Source organism: Musca vetustissima, unplaced genomic scaffold (genome assembly GCF_032173495.1).
Source record: "Musca vetustissima isolate MV318-11 ecotype Yass unplaced genomic scaffold, APGP_CSIRO_Mvet_v1 utg2116, whole genome shotgun sequence".
NCBI classification, from domain to species: Eukaryota; Metazoa; Arthropoda; class Insecta; order Diptera; family Muscidae; genus Musca; species Musca vetustissima.
Genome location: NW_026882293.1, coordinates 198,756 through 218,284, shown reverse-complemented (window position 1 = coordinate 218,284; position 19,529 = coordinate 198,756). Strand labels below are relative to the sequence as shown.

Genomic DNA, 19,529 nt, shown 5'->3' with positions numbered 1-19,529 from the left:
GGCATTTGATGGGGCACATTCGGCACCATAGTCATAGCATGGTAATTGTTATCGCTATCAGTCTGGTTGAAATTCTGATCCTCTAAAGGCTCTATTTGGTTTTAATACGCCACACAATGTTTGAATTATAGGGCTTTATTTTCTAGCGGCGGATGTTTACATATCAAGGTCGCACACACCATCAGAAATAGAGGTTTTCTATCGCATTTTCGTCAATACAAGCACGTTTGATCTTATATATGCATTTTCGGGCCATATTAAAGGATCAGTTTTAAAGACAAACTCAAAAACATTTTAAGGAAATACTATTGCACAATCTGTATATGGCCGAATGTGCCCCACTTTAAAATGCCGAATATACCCCGAATGTACTTTTTATAGTTTTTTTTTCATTTTTTTCGATCAGATTTGTAAAAACATTATATTTTGAAATATTTGTATAATAATACACATCGTAGTTAACCACTTTTTAATAATATTGTCTTAAATTTTTTAAAAGTTGTATACACGAAATACTTACGAAATGGAATTGAAATATTACAGAAACATCTATAAAAATACAAAAACCTATGTATCTAAATAAGCTTATTAGCTAGAACTTTCAAACTTTGTGTCAGTTATTTATTTCGATATTCGATACCTATGTATCGAAACTAGTGATGTACGGTGAGAGCTTCATATTGAAAACGCGATTGCCGAAGGTGCCCCAGTCTACCCTACCTTATGTAAAGCGAATAATATAACCTGTGTGTAATTCCGAAGACCTCCGAAACCATAGGATGAGGGTATATATCTGTCTGAAACACCGACTGACACTTTTTTACTTGTTTTATGTTCAATTAGCTACGCTGTGCAAGATGTCATGGAAATCGGCCAAACTTTGGATATTTAATGCATCATTTAGGTAAAATTGAATGAAATTGTATATGAAATCTATATCTATATCTGATTCGATTTCAATGAAACATAATAACACACCTTATTCTGGACTCAATTCAATGTGTTACCAAAAAGTTCGTTTACAAAAAATCGGACGAATATATATATATATATATACCTAAACGTTAAACCGATTTCTTAAAATTTTAACACACGTTATCCTAGTCTCAAGTCAGTACGATGTGCAATTTTCCACCATTTTCCATCGAATTTCAGCCAAATCGGTACAAAACTACGTGCACAAAATTCTCGAATACTACCCCCACCCCCACGAAGTTTTTCCACCTTCCATAACATTTTCTAATGACAAATCCTAACAGTCATTTCGTTTAAAAAACATCCGCAAAATTCTAAACAGTTCAAAAATTCAGGACCCTTTCTCAATTCCTTCGGACGGACATTGTTAGATCGTTTCAGAATTTTTACGCTGATTGAGAATTGTACACTCTGACGGAAAATATTTCAATGAGTTACAAAAGAAATTACACAATTAATATACCATCCATGGAGAGGAGTTAAGAAAGTGGTACAAACAGGATGTCAACAAGAGGTTGTCAATATCCATATATCGATGGAATTTCTATATAAAATCTATACTCCCAATACATTTTATGTGAGAAGAACTATTTTTTCCCTATTAAAGAGAAAGCATGTAGATTTTCCAAAAAAATTTCTTTGGAATACGCTAATGACCAATATAAATATATTAATATAGACCAGTATTAAGCTACCTTGTAGTCTTCGGCAAATATTTGTCAATATATGTCTATAAATTTCAAATTATCAATTTGCGAATCCTGCTATAGTAAAATATTTATGTTTCTGTGAATATATGTTAATGTTTGTCAATTAGAAAATTAAAATTGGTCGCTTTTGTAAACTGGTGTATGCATTACCTGTAGTCTAGTGTATGTATTCAATTTTATGTAGTCATTAAAGCTAATTAATGAGCAAATTAATAAATATCTTAGTACATTGTAATGTAATAAAATTACATACTTATATTCGTACGTACATACATTTACGCATAAAGAAATCTTTAAGCTTAACAAAATAAATGCAAATTATTCCGTTAGTTGCAGATCACAATTCAAAATATAAACATGTCTCAAATAAAACCCCTTCCTTCGACATTACAATGTGTTGCAATTGAAGAACTTTTTGAAATACCCTCTCGAATACCAGACGATTTACAGGCTTTGAAATTATGGATTGAACAGCAGGCACACTTGACAGCTCGCACAGATGATCAATTTCTATTGCAATTTCTGCGCGGCTGTAAATATAGCATGGAAAGGGCCAAAGAGAAAATCGAGCGGTTCTATACAATGAAGATTAAATTTCCCGAAACCTTAGGCGTTTATGATTTGAATAATGAGAGATTTCGTCAAGTGGCACGTTTAGGGTAAGAAAATCCTATGTAAACTATACACAATATTAAGTAAATTTTATTTTAGCTGTGTTGCCCCCTTACCCATACCCCTCAATGGCGATGGCTGCCGCTTGGTCATGGGTCATTTCAATTATAATCCTGAGGAATATCGCGTTGAGGAGATATATCATGTTGGTTCGGCCATGTATGAAATATTTACCATTGATGATCCCTATGCCTGTATTTGCGGGATAATTAACATTGACGATATGTCCCGGGTTACGATGGCACATTTATTACAAGCAACTGCAAATTTTCTTAAAGTCGGAATTGAATTTATAGAAAGAGCAATGCCCCTAAGAAATAAAGCAGTTTATTTTGTAAATGTTTCACCGGCAGCTAGAAATTTTTTCAATTTTTTTATTCCCTTATTTTCGGAGAAGTTAAGAAAGAGGGTAAGTACAAATTCGAAAAAAATTAATATTGAAAATTGAATATTTTCTAAATATTTTAGATTTTCATTTGTTCCACCTTGGAGGATTTGAAGCAACACATACCTCTCAAATATTTACCAGAATATTATGGTGGTGAAAATGGTACCATGGAACAACATATCAAGGCCCTGGAAGTCAAATTCGATGAGTATAGAGAATATTTCCAGGAAAATGTTAATTATGGTGTTAATGAATCATTGCGACAAGAAGAAGAGTCATCGGATGTGGACAAATTATTTGGTCTTGGTGGTTCATTTCGAAAACTTGAGGTAGATTAATTACTTGAAAATAATAAAATGGGATAATGAAAATATTTTAAGAATTTTGTTACTGTATTATTTTCGAATAATGAAAACAAGTTGGGAGGAGTTGAATTATTCTTCAGAAAAAATACATCGAAGCCTATGATAGGTAGCTTCCGAAAAGGTCTTATACAGACAATTTTTTTAAAGTGGTATTTAATACATAAAATACTTTTTAGTGGCCTTCCATATATAGGCAAATTTTTTAACAAAAAGCAGATTTTCCAGAGATATTTTATTGGTAAGAGAACTACATGGGGTCACCAAGAGACAGAAGAACCTCGACACTTCTTCTATAGCCAAAATACCATCATTCTAAACCCGATCCTACATTCTGGGATTCTTCCATTTATTGCAATAAAATGTTCTTTCGGGGAAAGGTCTTCTAAATATATTTAATTGCGAGAACTTTAAGGGGTCTTATGGGCCCCAACACTTACATAGGATATTTTGAAAAGTTATTTCTAAATCTTATTTCTATTTCTGAATCTGAACCTTCTAGTGGTCTTCCATAAATCGACAGTATTTTAATTAGAGCGAAGACCTTCCAAAGATATTACATTGGGAAGAAACCTGTAAGGGGTAAAATACATTTCAGATTCCTTATTAAATCCGAACCGACCTTCAAGAGGTCTTCCATATATATATTTTTATAGATAACATGTTTTATATTTAATACAATCCAATGTAAATACTTTCCACAGATCCTCTATTATTACCACATCTCTAAGGAGTCTTCAAATCCTAGTTGCCCCTCAATTGAAGACCTTCTGGGATCTGTTATAGATAGGAGTCTTCCAAGAGGGTTTCTACAGAAAATATCCCTTTAGAGGTTTTTTTTATATATTTTTAATATTTCATGTGGAGATATTAAAAATATTGGAATTACTTCAGACGTCTTCCGCATGTCGATTTTCTACGGGGAGAAAATTTCCTGAGATATTTTATGGATAAGATCCATTCAAAGGTTCAACAAGAGATTGAATAGCTCCTACTCTATTTTCTACAGATAAAATATTTTCATTAGTTATTCCTAAATCTGAACCGACGTGTTAGTGGCCTTCAATTTATCTAAGATACATTCTTCAGAGGGAAAGTTTTCTAGAGATATTTTATTTATAAAATACCTTCGTGGGGTCACAAAGAGTCAGAAGAGCTCCAAAAGTTATTTTACAGATAAAATACATTTACGATACCTTCCTAAATTTCAACCGACCTTCTGGAGGTCTTTCATATATCGAAATCATTTTTTACAGTGAGAAGATATTCCAATGATATTTATGGGTAAGAAGCCTTATGTAGAAAATATAGTTTTAAAAGTTCGTTCTGTAAAGATCGATCTTCTACTAATATCAGACATAGGGACCTCTTCAATTTAAATACTTTTCACAGCTCCTCTGTAAATACCTGATCTCCAAAGAGTCTTTAATACTTACACGCCCCTCAACCCAATACCTCCAGGCATCTTGTACAAATAAGATACCTCAAAGAGGGTTTCTATAGGAGTAATACATCAATGGCCTCATAAGGCCAAAAGAGCTTCTATGGGTAGAACAGCCCCAAAAGAGCATTCTATGATCTCCAATGAGTCTTTTTCGACAGAATACCCCAAGATACTCGAATATTGTTTTATATTAAGATAGCGGTGTTTATAGATATAGATATAATACATCGAACGGCTTTACTGTATATGGAAAGAGTTTTCTATATATACAAGAAGAAGATAGAAGACCTGAGACTTGGAAGTAGCCTTCTCCGACCAGAAAACTTCTCATATACATTCTATAGAGATGATCTTTTCTCTCTACCGAAAATCCTTTTTTAGACAGAAGGTTTACAACGAACTTTTTCATAATGAAAAAACTCCAAGGGGCATTTTGCAGATAAAACACATTTGAAGTGTCCTTTTTATTTGGAGAGAAAACTACCAAGGAATGTTTTAAAGACAGTAGACCACGGGGTTTTCAATAGATGATAGGTGATTTCTATTGAAAGAAAGCTTAATCATGTCTTCTACATTCACAAGAAGTAGATAGAAGACTTTTAAGGGAATTTTTGTGGGCAAAACTGGAATCTTCTAAAAATGAGAGGCTTGAAAGCGGTCTTCTACAGCTAACTACATGAGATTTTCTAAAAATATAAAACCTAACAACCTTTTTCAAAACCTAACAACGGTTTCAAAAAATTTAATTTTGTATTTTGATTTAATTCGAATCTACACTAATTCAAGAATATCCCTATGAAATATCAAGTGAAACTCTTGAAGATATAGCCGATTTATTGTACTAGCATCAAGTGACGACAAGAGGGCTTCTCAAACTTTAATCGCATTTTTTCCAAACAGCGTTTTTGCGAATGGCGGGCACGATAACTCAAGAACTAATAATCCGATTCCAAATTTTGGGACGTTTCTCTGTGAGTGTATAACTATCGTATGAACTAGAATAAATCCAATCTGTCAAGATCTTCCTTATTTTTTAACTTGGTTTTTGGTAAAAAATAGGCGATTTTCCAAAAATATTTTTTTTAAAGGTACGCCATTTTATTAATATTTGAGCGAAGCCAATAATCCTAATTCATACGAGAGCCAGATATGTACCCTTTTTTCCAGTGAGGAGTTATAATGGCCGCCATTTTCTTTAATTCCATAAAACAACAACAAAACAATAACAAACAAATTTTGTAAATTATTTTTTTCCTTTAAATCTTCAAATATATATCTTGAAAGTTACAAACCTTTACTAGCTTTAGTATTGATTTACCACCCATTGAAACGGATCTTTTTTCATAATTTCATTCATAGTTTTTTTTCTCATATTGTACATGTATTTCTCTCTCTCTCTTTGGGCAATATCAAATATATTCCTTCAAAGAAAAAACAAACAAAATTCATTATGTGGCTGTGTTTTGTTTTAGTATCGTCCTCTGTCTCTTTCCTCCGTTGTTGGTTTGTTTACAACCGCGTGCTCTTCACTCAATTGATTGTGATTAGTTTTGCATTCCATTGTTTCTTTATTTTACACACTGTTACTCTAAAATTCGCATATGTATTATCCAAATTATTTCGATATAAATGCCAAATGCAATATAGCTAATAATTGTTAATAGAGCAACAAGCTCTACCGAATGTTCTATATTGTACAGGATTTTTATAATGACGCAAAACATGAACATGTAAGTAAGACAAATCGAGACACGACAAAACAAAGAAGAAAACATAAAATGAAAATAGAACCATTTAAACGACAAATAGTTTATGTGCCATAGAAAACCCGCCACCACCACCCAACACAACTTGTTTCTGTAGGGTCAAAAATATATTAGCAGACCATTTTCGATATATGTCCCCATACAGGGTGAGAGAAAAAACTGCAACCAACTTCAGACTGCTGTCATTTCTAAGCTACTCGTCCGAAAGCTTTTAAAATTATTCCAGTGAAAGCTCATTATGTTGTTTACAAGCGTACAAAAGCATTTTTGTGAGAATTTTCCAGAAAAAAGTGATGGAATTCAAGCGTCATAGTGTGATTTCTGTATATTTGGCTTGAAAACCACAAGTGGCTATCGTTAGATCACTCCAGCATTTAAATGTGAAAAAATCTTTTGCGTCTCGTATCATCGCTCGTTACCGAGATACTGGTAGCGTGCTCCGACGTCAAGGAAGTGAACGGAAGAAAACAGCAAAATCAGCAGAAACCCGCGTCGCAGTGGACGAAAAATGGCTCGTGAGCTGAACATATCGCAATAGTCCATTCGGCATGAGCTCGGGGTAAAACCATTGAAATTCCAAAAAGTGCAAGAACTTACACCGCAACAATAAGAAAATAGACTCAAAAGAGCTAAAGATTTGCTTCGCTTGGCCCAAAATGGTGAACTCTCGAATTTGGTTTTCTCCGACGAGAAAACATTCGTTGTCCAGCAGCTTGTAAGCAAACAAAATGATCGTGTTTACTTGCCAAAGAGATCAGCTGAAAATGTGCACCTTCGGTTGGCCACCAGAACTCAAGCGCCGGCCATAGCGATGGTCGCTCTCCGCTCGTACATTCCAACAGGACTCAGCACTATCGCTCTCAGCACGTAACAATTATGGCGTTTGACTTTGTTGTAGTTTTTTTATCTCACCCTGTATAACTTATCGATGTTTTTACGTGTTGGGCATGTAAAGGATTCTAAATGTATTATATATGTAAAGATTTAATTTTCTATGGATTTTAATCTACTTCTAGCTTTCGAAATGCTCCACCAACTCCAAATAATTCATCAATATTAGCAGAGCCACCCTGACGCAAAGATTCATCTGTACCATAGTTAGCATTCTCTTTGAAAAACTGCCGATACTCATCAAATTTAGATTCAAGGGCACGAATATGATCCTCCATCGAACCATTTTCACCACCATAATATTCTGGTAGGTATTTGAGAGGTATGTATTTTTTCAACTCCTCCAAGGTTGGATATAAAAAAATCTATAAGAACATAATAAAATATAAAAATATTTCCCATTAGTAAATAATACCCTGTACCACAGTGTGGTGAAGGGTATAAAAAACGAAATATCTCACCCTTTGTCGTAACTTTTCCGAAAACAATGGTAACAGTAATTTGAAAAAACTCGAAGCTATCTTGGGGATATTAACAAAATAAATGGCTTTTATACGCAAGGGTAGAGATTTTTCAAAAAATGTAACCATGGTTTTTAGAAAAATTGGATTTGCTTGCAGCACATGGGCCATTGTCACTTTGGACATATCAATTATGGTGACAATACCACAGATGCCAGCATATGGATCATCTATGGTAAATAATTCATAAATGGCAATACCAACATGTGCCATTTCTTCTGCGGTGCATTCTTCGGGATTATAATTGAAATGATTCATTACAAGGCGGCAACCAGTGTCATTTAGAGGTATGGGTAGGGGGGCAATACAGCTACACGAGGAAATAAGAGCCAAATAAAATTCCAATAGAAATTTTCGTATTAAAATTGATTTATCCTTACCCCAATCGAGTGATTTGACGAAACCGTTCATTGTCAACATCATAAATACCCATGATGTGTGGAAATTTCGTCTTTAGTGTATAATAACGATCGATTTTCTCTTTAGCCCGTTCCAGGCTATATTTACAACCACGTAGAAATTGTATTAGAAATTGATCATCGGTTCGAGATTTTAGATGGGGTTGCTGGCCAATCCATAATTTCAGGGCCTCCAAATCTTCTGATATTCTTGTGGGCACTTCAAAAAGTTCTTCGTTGGCAATTTTTTGTAATATTGAATTGAGTGGTTTTATATGGGCCATGTTTAGTGTTGAAAGTACGATTTGTAACTGAAACCTGAATATGTGCAATGTTTTACTTTGAGTTTTTGTTTTAAAGTTCATTGATTATCGATCATTAAAAAAATAATACTAATTAATTAACAATATAATTATTTGTGTGTATTTATGTATGTAGGTATGTATATAAATTATTGTTAAACTATTTAAATTAAATTAGTCCACAAATACACGTGATGACCTAAATTATAAATCTGATTTTTTTGAAATATAAACCAGTAAGGAGTATAGTAAATGTAGACGGGGCTGACTATATGATACCCTTCACCATTTTTTGGTAGGACCGACGTAAATCAATCCATACATATGTCATTCTGCAACCTATGCTAAATTTCATTTCATTCGGGCAGATTTATAGTCGTTTGTGAACAATGGGATAAAACTATGTAAATTATTTGATTATTTGGTGTCCAATGAAGACGGACGAAAATAGATGTGGTAACTACATATATCTAAATCTGAACCGATTTCTACAAAAGTTAATACACGATTAGATTCAATTTAATACGATATACAAAATTTCGAATCAATCGAATGAACTTTGGGAGTTTGGTGCACCATATACATAAAATCGGACGGAGATATGTATGGGAGGTATATATTTAATCCAGTAAGGAAAGTAGTAAAGTCGGGCGGGGCCGACTATGTGATACTATTCACCACTATGGGTATATTAAACAGGACTATTAACATGAAATTGGATGAACTAAAATATGCGATATTTATCTAAATGTGAATCGACTTCGATCAATCCATAAACATGTCATTCGTTTCTTACAATGGGACAAAAGTATGTAAATCGACTTCAAATAAATATCAATAGGACATCCGTTGTGCTATGTCTGTACTTCTAGAAAACGCAACTATGTTATTCTATGCTCAATTTTGTACGTTGTGCAAAATTTGATGTCAATCTGACAAAAACGAGAATATATATGGACGAGAATATATATGGAAGCTATATCCAAATATGAACCGATTTCAACGAAACTTGTCACAGGTTTGGTTATACTGATTTCAGTACGTCCCATCTGCCATATATTGGTTCCTTGGTGCGTCAATTTCTTAAAATCAATCGATAATATATAAGGGAGCTATATCTAAATCTCAACCGATTTTCACGAAACTTGGCACATATCACATGGCACATGGCAGCGACATGTCTTCGAAAAAAAACCAAAGGGCCCAAACATTTTAATTTTTACTTTAATTTTGTACCTATTTATTGAAAAAGCATAGCAATTTTTATTTCTATAAACATACAATTGGGAGTGAATTTCTTTGGCTCATTTTGATGAATTTGTGAGGCTATAACTATGTGAAGTAGTCAACCAATGAAATCGGGGTTTTAAGAAGAGTTGTTTGATTTGCTATTGACTATTTTCTTGTCATATATTGTTTGGCAGCAGTTTCTGAAATAAGTGTGAAAAAACATGGCAAAAGTATGTCGAAATTTTAATTTTTTTGCAGTTGTGCTATTTTCAGTATTATGGTGATGTTTTATTGATTTTATCTCAAGAAAAAATTTTTAGATCTAATTAAGAGGAAGAATATTGCTTAAGAGAGAAAAGCAATATTTCGAATAGTTCACGAGATATAGACTCAATAATAAGTACGTATTATTCGAAAATTGTGTTAAAATCCACCTCGAGTCGAATATTTTAAAAATTAATTTAAAAGAAAACCTTAGCTAATAATGCAAAACCCAGCTAGGGATTTTCTTCCACCATCACAAGCTTCAAGATTTTGGGGGGTCTCGATTGGTTCAAGATTTTAGTGATGCACAGTGTTATATTAAATCGGACGAATATATATATATATATATATCTAGATCTGAACCGATTTTCACTAAACTCAGAACACATCATTCCAGACTCATTATGCCAAATTTCGTGAAAATCGAAAGATATATAGGGACTTTGGTGCACCTTTTACATTAAATCGGACGAAACTATATATGGGAGGTATATCTAAACCTGGACCAATTTTCACGAAACTTTGCAGACATCATTCTAGGCTCAATTCAGTACGTTATGTCAAATTTCGTGGAAATCGAAAGATATATAGTGACTTTTGGGGCACCAAAGTCCTTTCGATTTTCTCCTATTTCAATTTCATCCAAATTCGGATCATAAACGCGACCTGTACTTTCTTTACAATTGAACATGGACGGACGGACAGACGTAAAAGCATAAAGCGGCTCAGAAAGAGATTCAATGAATATTCTCGTTTCTTTTTGCCTGTTATAAACACATGCTGTAGGAATATTTATTGCCTCCTCGAGCCAGCGCAAAAAAACACAAAATTTATATTTTAAAATTACAAATTGCTTCGGGGCAATTTTTTTAATAACACAATTATAATTAAATATAATTAGAAAATAATTTGCTCCCGATTGGGCAATTCAATTATTTAATATTATTATAAAACTATAAATTAATTTAATATTTAATGAAATGTTATTTGGCTTCTTTTGCAATATGCAGCGCGGCAGAAAGATCACAAAATTGACTATCAGAATTAGTTTACGCAGCAAGGCAGAGAAGCACAACGATACTAATATAAGTGATCAACAGCAGTTGCCATCAAGGTAACATCTTCCTTTGTACATAATGACTCTGCTTGCGTTGTTAGGAATGTTTGTTTATGCGTTTTGTCAGAATGTAAACAAAGATCAACGACCGACTGCTGTTGAGACAAATTCTGACCTTGAATTAGTTGAAGAAAGGGAATAGGCAAAAATTAGAATTACAAGAAAATAGGGATGTCAGTCGTGACAATTTAGAAATAAAATTAGGGATGCCAAATTAGAAATTAATATTGGGGAAATTATGAATAGGGGCAAATATTAAAAATTAGGAATTAATATAAAATTAATAATTAATTAATAAATAAAATATAAATAAATAATAGGTTGTTCTCCAACATATGCACAAAGACATAATACCCTGTACCACAGTGTGGGGAAGGGTATAAAAATGTCAAATTAGAGATACTTAGGTTGGATAATTTTGACAAGTATCATTCGACAATGTGGTATCTTTATGGACTTTGCAAGGGTTTTCCAAAACATCTTTAATGGTTCCTCTATACATTTATGTATTCGATGGAAATCTCTACAAAGGGATCAATGAATAGAAGATCTCCAAGGGATATTCGAATGACAGAAGATATCCAAAGAGATGTTTAATGACAGAAAATATCCAATAGACGAAAGATATCGAAATGGCTTTCTATAGATAGATATCTTCAAAGTGATTTATTTATTTTTTTTTTTTTTGATAAAAGATCTGCATATTTTTATTATTTTGTGCATTTTGCTATTCCTGATGTTCAACGAATATTTATTCAACATTTCAAATAGCTATTATATTAACGTAACATCCATTACTGTAGTTCAGAGGTGGGACAATAACCTAGACATAAGTATAATTATTTTTATTAAGTAATACAATGACAATCAAGAAAACTGATTAGTCATTTTCATTTTAAACCCGCACAGCGGTCAATGATCTACCAAAATTAGGAAATATAATGAACTCGACACAGAACCAGTTCTCTCAATATTTAGAGCGACTACAATAAACTAATAAATTAAATTACAAATTGATGTTTTTTTATTATATAAAAAAATTATATTATATAAAAAATATTTGTTTATTATAAAGCAATAACAAATTCCAAATTCTTAAAAACGATTACAATTAAATTAAGAAAAAAAAATATATAAATTAATCAACATTTAATTTACGGAATGAACCCTCCATGCCAAACATGCTGTCAAAATCAATGGCTTTGCCCGGGCGCAATTTTTCATCGGTACCATATTCAGCATTCTTTTTAAAGTAATCACTATAGGCATCAAGTTTTTTATCCCATTCGGCAATAATTTCATCGAAGGAGCCATTTTCACCGCCATATTCTTTGGGTAAATATTTCAGAGGGATTTCCTTGATCAAGGCATCCATTTTATTGCCATGGACAAATAACTGGAAAACAAATTAGGAAAAATGTTCATAAAGATAATGAATTTTGTTCACAAAATAAAATTATAAAAAAGAGAGTTACTCTCTCTTATTAACTTACTCTCTTCTGTTGCTTCTCGGACATCATGGGTTTGATCATATTGAAAACGGGTTCAAATCCTGCGGGTGTCTTAATGAAATGTGATGCCTTTGGCCGCAGGGGTACAGCTTCCTCTGAGAACACGGTCATTTTCTTCATTAGCGATGGTGTGAATTGCATAAAATGTGCCATGGTGGCCTTTTCGAAATCACCAATAAATATAACACCATTTACATTGGCATAATCATCTTCAAGGATGAGTATTTCCTGTAAGGCGCTGGCAACTTGCATCACTTCTTCGGCAGTGTATTTATCGGTGGAATAAAGACCGCTGCGCATAATAGCAAGTCGAGGACCATTTTCGTTTAAGGGTGTTGGCAGATATAACCACATGCTGGAGAAAAAAATAGGGAAATAGAGGTTTTTATAGATCAATTGGTCTGTATAGAGACCATATGTCTTTATATAGACCAATTGGTCTGTATAGAGAGCATATGTCTTTATATAGACAAATTATATATAGACATAGGTCTTTCTATAGACCATTTGGTCTGTATAGAGACCATTGACCTTCATATAGGCCATTTGGTCTGTGTAGAGAACATAGGTCTTCAGAGAGAGTTTCTTCTCATTGTTTTCTATATGATATTCACGTGTTATACAATTTGATGTTCCGGCTTCGCTGTTCTCAGAGAGTTGAGCAAGATAAGATTATCGTTAACATATCAGTATTGAATTTATTATTAAGTGGACTCTGAGTGTTCTGATAATATTAGGTCTGATATTTTTGGTGACATTTTTAATCGGAAATTGCAATATTTTCACTAAATATTCAAGTCATATCGAAGACAATTGCAATATAGTCAGTGTCATGGCGATTAGACCTTCAACACTTAAATTTCTATAAAAATTTGTTACTTCTAACTTACCCCAAACGGAAAATATCTCTAAATTTCGGATCATTGACATCGGTGGCGGAGAATATTTCCGGGAATTTTGATTTCAATGTGAAAAATTTATCGATTTTTGCCTTGGCCCTTTCCAATGAATATTTACAACCGCGCAGGAAGGCTACCAAAAATTGATCATCTGTATTCGCTCTCAAATGTGGCTGCTGGCGTATCCATTCCTTCAATGCGGCCAAATCATCGGCCAGACGTGCTGGTACCTCTCCCAATGCCTCGGCATTTTTTTGTAATTCTTCACTAAGCGGTCTTACGTTGGCCATGTTTAACTAGTCACACTATTGATTATAAACTAAATTTTTGAATTATTCCCAATTGCCAGTAGAGTGGTTCGTTGAGGGAGAACTAATAATATCAATAAAAATAAACGCCTAGTTATCAATGAAAATATAAAATTACGATAAGATCTTGGACATTGTCAAGGTATTTGAAAATTTGCACTTAGAATTTCCAAATAAAAAAGTTAAACATTTTTTTTTGGTTTTTGATTATGAGAAAAAATGTTCTCCCTCTCTTTCTGGCCACTATCTCCAGGTGTTTGCATTGAAAATGTTTGAATATATTATCAAATTGTGCGATTAATTTAGTTAGGCATGGTGTTACTGTTTTATTCGGACATGATTTGTAACTTTTTGTTTCGATTCTCAGACATTGTTGATAATAATATTGAATGATGATAAAATATTGAAAGAAATGGGAAAACATTAATTGGTGGTTACCTTAGGTTCAATACAATAAAATATATGGATGTATGTATGACAAAATTCTAAACACATTGTATGCTAGGGGGTTCTAGGGATACGATGACACAATTATTCTTTAATAGATAGATAATTTATAATAATAATTATAATATAATTTAATTATGCTTATAAAATATATCTATATAAGACATAAAGGGTTAAAGGGTTAAAAATGATTTTATTCCGAGTTTGTAGCAATTTTTGCCACTAGATGTCGTTTTAGAAGGATGATATAAAGGACATAAATATTCTCCATCAAATTTTAGTATAAGTCACTGAACAAAAGAAATCGGTATATGTAATATTTATACCGAATATATAGACGTCAATTTAGGACACATTATTAAAAAAAAAAAAATATTTTTAAGATTTTTGGCTTTTCGGTTAATTTTTGTTTTTATTAAAAGATTCTGTTATTATTATTAAAAGATTCTGGCGAACATTTTTGTAGAATACTCTGACCTGCTATAACCCCGTTTCATATGAGTTTTCAATCATTTCTCTAAAATGGGACCGAAAATACCCCTTCAGAGAGTCAACTGAGGGTTAACGCATTAGACTAAAATATTCCCCACATTTATATCATCAGGACACCATATCTTCCGAAAATACCGAAACACGGGTCTTCTTTCTGAGTCGATTTACGCATGTCCGTCCGTCCGTCTGTCCATGTTAAATTGTAAACAAAGTACAGGTCGCATTTATGATCCGAATTGGATGAAATTTGGCACAGCTCATTTGTTTGGCCCAAGGACGAACCCTATTGAAATTGGGAAAAATCGGTCCATTTTTAGATATATCTCCCATATATATTTCCGTCCGATTTAAGGTAAATGAGGTACCAAAGTCCCTAAATATCTTTGGATTTGCACGAAATTTGGTACAGCCTACTGAATTAGGTCTAGAATGATGTGTGCTAAATTTCGTGAAAATCGGTTCAGATTTAGATATAGCTCCCATATATAGTTTCGCCCGATTTTAGGTAAATGGTGCACCAAAGTCCCTGAAAATCATTTGATTTACACGAATTTTGGCATAGCGTATTGAATTAAATCTAGAATGACGTATGCTAAGTTTCGTGAACATCGGTTCATATTTAGATATAGCTCCCATATATAGTTTCACCCGATTTAAGGTAAATGGTGTACCAAAGTCCCTATATATCTTTCGATTTGCACGAAATTTGGTATAGCCTACTGAATAAGGTCTAGAATGATGTGTGCTAAGTTTGGTGAAAATCGGTTCCGATTTAGATATAGATCCCATATATATTTTCGTCCCATTTAAGTTAAATGGTGCACCAAAATCCCTTTATATCTCGATTTGCACGAAATTTAGGTCTAGAATGATGTGTGTAAAATTTCGTGAAATTAGATATAGCTCCCATATATATTTTCGTCCGATTTTAGGTAAATCGTGCTCCAAAGTCCCTATATATCCTTCGATTTGCACTAAATTTGGCATAGCGTACTAAATTAAGGCTAGAAAGATGTGTGTTAAATTTCGTGAAAATCGGTTCAGATTTCGATATAGCTCCCCTATATATTTTCGTCCGATTTTAGGTAAATAGTGCACCAAAGTTCCTATATGTCCTTCGATTTGCAAGAAATTTGGATTTATAAGTAAATGAAGAATTCAAAATGTGGCCGAAAGCAAAAATATACTGAAATTAGTGTAACCTAAAATCTGACAAGTTTCGATGGATTCGGTTTAGATTTCTATATTTTGCTTTAAATTTATTTACATAATTTTGTTCCATTGTAAGAAGCAACTCTATATCTGACCAAAATTTAGTATAGGTTGCAGAATGACATGTTTAATTTCATGTTAATGGTCCTTCAAAAATGCGAGGTCTGTTAGGATCCTATCTGTTGAATATACCCAAAGTGGTGAAGGGTATCATATAGTCGGCCCCGTCCGACTTTACTACTTTCTTAACTGTTTTTTTTTTTTTTTGTTGCACTGTACAAAAGTTTTATTTTCTTCTGCTAGCGGTAGAACTGAACATCAATCAGTTTTTGTTATTTTAAATAAATAATTTATTTAATTTATTTTCACACATACAAAAAAAAACAAATCTTCAAAAATCCTATGTAAATAATTAATCCACATCCAATTTACGGAAGGATCCATCAATACCGAAAAGACTCTCAAAATCAATGGCCTTGCCGGGACGCAACTTTTCATCGGTGCCCCATTCAGCGCTACGCTTGAAATAATCTCTATATTGATCAAATTTCTTGTCCCATTCGGCAATTATCTCCTCAATCGAACCATTTTCACCGCCATACTCCTTGGGTAAATATTTCTGAGGCACCTCCTTGAAAAGCGAGTCCATTTTGCTGCCATGCACAAATAACTGGAAGGAAGAGATTTTGATTGGATATAAATTTGATAGCTTGGACATTTTCAAAACATACCCTCTTCTGTTGCTTCGCCGAAAACATGGGTTTCGCCATATTGAAAATGGCATCGAAACCTGCAATGGTATTAATAAAATGTTGAGCCTTTGGTCTCAGTGGCACAGCCTCTTCGGAGTACACCGTCATTTTTTTCATTATCGATGGTGTCATTTGCATTAAATGGGCCATGGTTGACTTTCCAAAATCACCAATAAATATTGCACCCTGCAGAATGGCATAGTCATCTTCTATCATATTAATTTCCTGCATTGCGTGGATTAGTTTCAACACATCTTCGATGGCGAATTTATCAGCGGGATAAACACCATTACGCATTAAGCCAATACGTGGACCATTACCGTTCAAGGGTGTAGGTAAAAATAGCCAAGTTCTGTGGGGAAATAAAATTTTATCAACATGAGTCCACAAACCAAATCTTCATAATTTTTACCCGGTGTGAAGAAGTTCCCTTACTTTCGGATCATCTACATTTATGGGTCCAAACAATTCGGGAAATTTACTCTTCATTGTAAAGTAACGATCAATTTTCGTTTTTGTACGTTCCAAGGAATATTTACAGCCTCGCAAGAAGGCCACCAAAAATTGATCATCGGTGTTGGCTCTCAAATGAGGCTGTTGGCGTATCCATTCCTTCAACGCAGCCAAATCATCTGCCAAACGTGAAGGCGACTCTCCCAATTCAGAGGCGACTTTTTGCAAATCTTCATTCAAAGGTCGAATATTGGCCATGGTCGTACGTTGTTCTATCCGTCAGTTCAGCAACTAGACTGATTTGCGCTCAAAAGCTAAGTTATATTCCAGTCGATAATTGCTTTGGTAGAAATATTATCTGAGTTCTTATCGTCGATTATTTATATGAATATTCAAAATGCTCTATTGATAAGTAGTAGTTGTTGTTGTAAAACCAATTCAATAAAAATTGTCGAAGAGGGGGGAATAGAGTAGTTTTAAAATTTAAAAATTGTAACTCTGGAATAGGTTTCGAACGGGATTAAATGTTTCGGAAAAAGAAATAAGTACTCTTCAATGGAAAAGTCGAATAAGAGGACTTCTTCAATGGAGTAGGCGAAAAATAAGAGATCTTGAGGGAGATCTTATAAGAGAATAGCCGATGAAGACTTCTTCGTATAGAATACCAGAAAAAGACTTCTTAGCATCGATTAGCAGAAGAATACTTCTTCGCATCGATTAGCAGAGGAAGACTTCTTCGCATCGATTAGCAGAAGAATACTTCTTAGCATCGATTAGCAGAAGAAGACTTCTTTGCATTGAATAACCAAAAAAAAAAAAAAAAATCTCCTCAACGAATAGCCACAAAAAAAAGACTTCTTCGAAAGAAGTCTTCGATAGAGTAGCCGAAAAAGAACGCTTCCTTAAATAAAATAGCCAAAAATACGACTTTTGCAAAGAATACCCGAAGAAGATGAATACTTCGAAAAATAGCCGAAGAAAACAAACTTCCTCTTAGGTAAACGTTTCTAAAAAAAAATATCTGTTCTTTTCAATTTTTTTTATTTTCGATAAATAAATCCGATTACTCTTAAAAATATCCTTTGTCACTCTAAAATATCCTTAAAAATTTCATTAATAAGTCAATCGACATCCAATTTACGGAACGAACCATCAATGCCAAAAAGGCTTTCAAAATCAATGGCCTTGCCGGGACGCAACTTTTCATCGGTACCCCATTCAGCACTACGCTTGAAATAATCTCTATATTGATCCAATTTTTTGTCCCATTCGGCAATTATCTCCTCAACCGAACCATTTTCACCGCCATATTCTTTGGGTAAATACTTGAGGGGGATTTCTTTGATCAGTGAATCCATTTTATTGCCATGGACATATAACTGAAAAAAAGTTCGATAAAAAAATCTAAAATTCTTTTCTAGAAATAAAATTTTCCAACCTACCCTCTTCTGCTGCTTAGCCGACATCATGGGTTTCACCATATTGAAAATAGGTTCAAATCCGGCAATTGTATTTATAAAATGTTGAGCCTTGGGTCTAAGTGGCACCGCCTCTTCAGAATGGACGGTCATTTTTTTCATCAACGATGGTGTCATTTGCATCATATGGGCCATAGTGGCCTTTTCAAAATCACCAATAAATATTACACCCTGCAAAATGGCATGATCATCTTCTAATAAACTAATTTCCTGCAGGGCATGGGCAACATGCATAACTTCTTCGGCAGAGAATTTGTCAACGGAATAGAGACCACTACGCATAATGCCAATGCGGGGACCATTTTCATTCAAGGGGGTGGGTAAGTATAACCATGTTCTGAAAAAATTCAATTTTTATTTTAAATTTATTCCACTTCACCGAAAAACCTACCCTGTCCGCAGCAATTCCCTCACCCTTGGATTATCCACATCAATGGGACCAAATAGTTCGGGAAATTTACTCTTCATTGTAAAATAACGATCAATTTTCGACTTCGCTCTTTCCAGCGAATATTTACAACCACGCAAAAAGGCCACCAAAAATTGATCATCTGTATTCGCCCTCAAATGTGGCTGTTGGTGTATCCATTCCTTGAGCGCCGCCAAATCATCTGCCAATCGTGATGGTACTTCGCCCAATTCAATGGCAACTTTTTGCAATTCTTCATTCAGTGGTCGAATATTGGCCATGGTCGTTTGTTCTTCTATCCCTAACTTCTGCAACTAGACTGAACTGTGCTGCAAACAAAAAGTTAAGCTATATTTTAGTCCGATATTTGTTTTGAAATAAAAATTATCTGATTTGTTATCATTGATTGTATTCATATGAAAAATAAAATAAAATTTATATTGATAAGTAATAGATGTTGTTGTTGTTTTTATTGTCTTTGTAAAATCAATTCATTAAATGTTGTTAGTCTATACAGGGGGGACATAA

At 33.7% G+C, this 19,529-nt stretch overlaps 5 protein-coding genes across 5 annotated transcripts; 1 reads left to right on the top strand and 4 right to left on the bottom strand.

The window, feature by feature from the left end:
• Window positions 1-2,042: 2,042 nt before the first annotated feature.
• On the top strand, window positions 2,043-3,083 carry LOC133328573 (uncharacterized). Its single transcript, XM_061537130.1, has 4 exons — window positions 2,043-2,344; window positions 2,397-2,589; window positions 2,755-2,766; window positions 2,826-3,083. The coding sequence occupies exons 1-4, from the start codon at window positions 2,043-2,045 to the stop codon at window positions 3,081-3,083; spliced, it is 765 nt and encodes a 254-aa protein (XP_061393114.1).
• Window positions 3,084-7,318: 4,235 nt separating this feature from the next.
• On the bottom strand, window positions 7,319-8,411 carry LOC133328572 (alpha-tocopherol transfer protein-like). The gene is made up of 3 exons (XM_061537129.1): window positions 8,110-8,411; window positions 7,670-8,039; window positions 7,319-7,573 (listed from the first exon to the last, which is right to left on the bottom strand). Exons 1-3 carry the CDS (start codon window positions 8,409-8,411, stop codon window positions 7,319-7,321), a joined length of 927 nt encoding a protein of 308 aa, XP_061393113.1.
• A 3,761-nt stretch (window positions 8,412-12,172) lies between these two features.
• Window positions 12,173-13,740, bottom strand: LOC133328597 (alpha-tocopherol transfer protein-like). The gene is made up of 3 exons (XM_061537154.1): window positions 13,442-13,740; window positions 12,534-12,906; window positions 12,173-12,436 (listed from the first exon to the last, which is right to left on the bottom strand). The coding sequence occupies exons 1-3, from the start codon at window positions 13,738-13,740 to the stop codon at window positions 12,179-12,181; spliced, it is 930 nt and encodes a 309-aa protein (XP_061393138.1). The 3' UTR covers window positions 12,173-12,178.
• A 2,581-nt stretch (window positions 13,741-16,321) lies between these two features.
• On the bottom strand, window positions 16,322-17,372 carry LOC133328571 (alpha-tocopherol transfer protein-like). The gene is made up of 3 exons (XM_061537128.1): window positions 17,074-17,372; window positions 16,641-17,013; window positions 16,322-16,579 (listed from the first exon to the last, which is right to left on the bottom strand). The coding sequence occupies exons 1-3, from the start codon at window positions 17,370-17,372 to the stop codon at window positions 16,322-16,324; spliced, it is 930 nt and encodes a 309-aa protein (XP_061393112.1).
• Window positions 17,373-18,192: 820 nt separating this feature from the next.
• Window positions 18,193-19,282, bottom strand: LOC133328569 (alpha-tocopherol transfer protein-like). The gene is made up of 3 exons (XM_061537127.1): window positions 18,984-19,282; window positions 18,557-18,929; window positions 18,193-18,493 (listed from the first exon to the last, which is right to left on the bottom strand). Exons 1-3 carry the CDS (start codon window positions 19,280-19,282, stop codon window positions 18,236-18,238), a joined length of 930 nt encoding a protein of 309 aa, XP_061393111.1. The 3' UTR covers window positions 18,193-18,235.
• Between the last annotated feature and the right edge of the window lie 247 nt (window positions 19,283-19,529).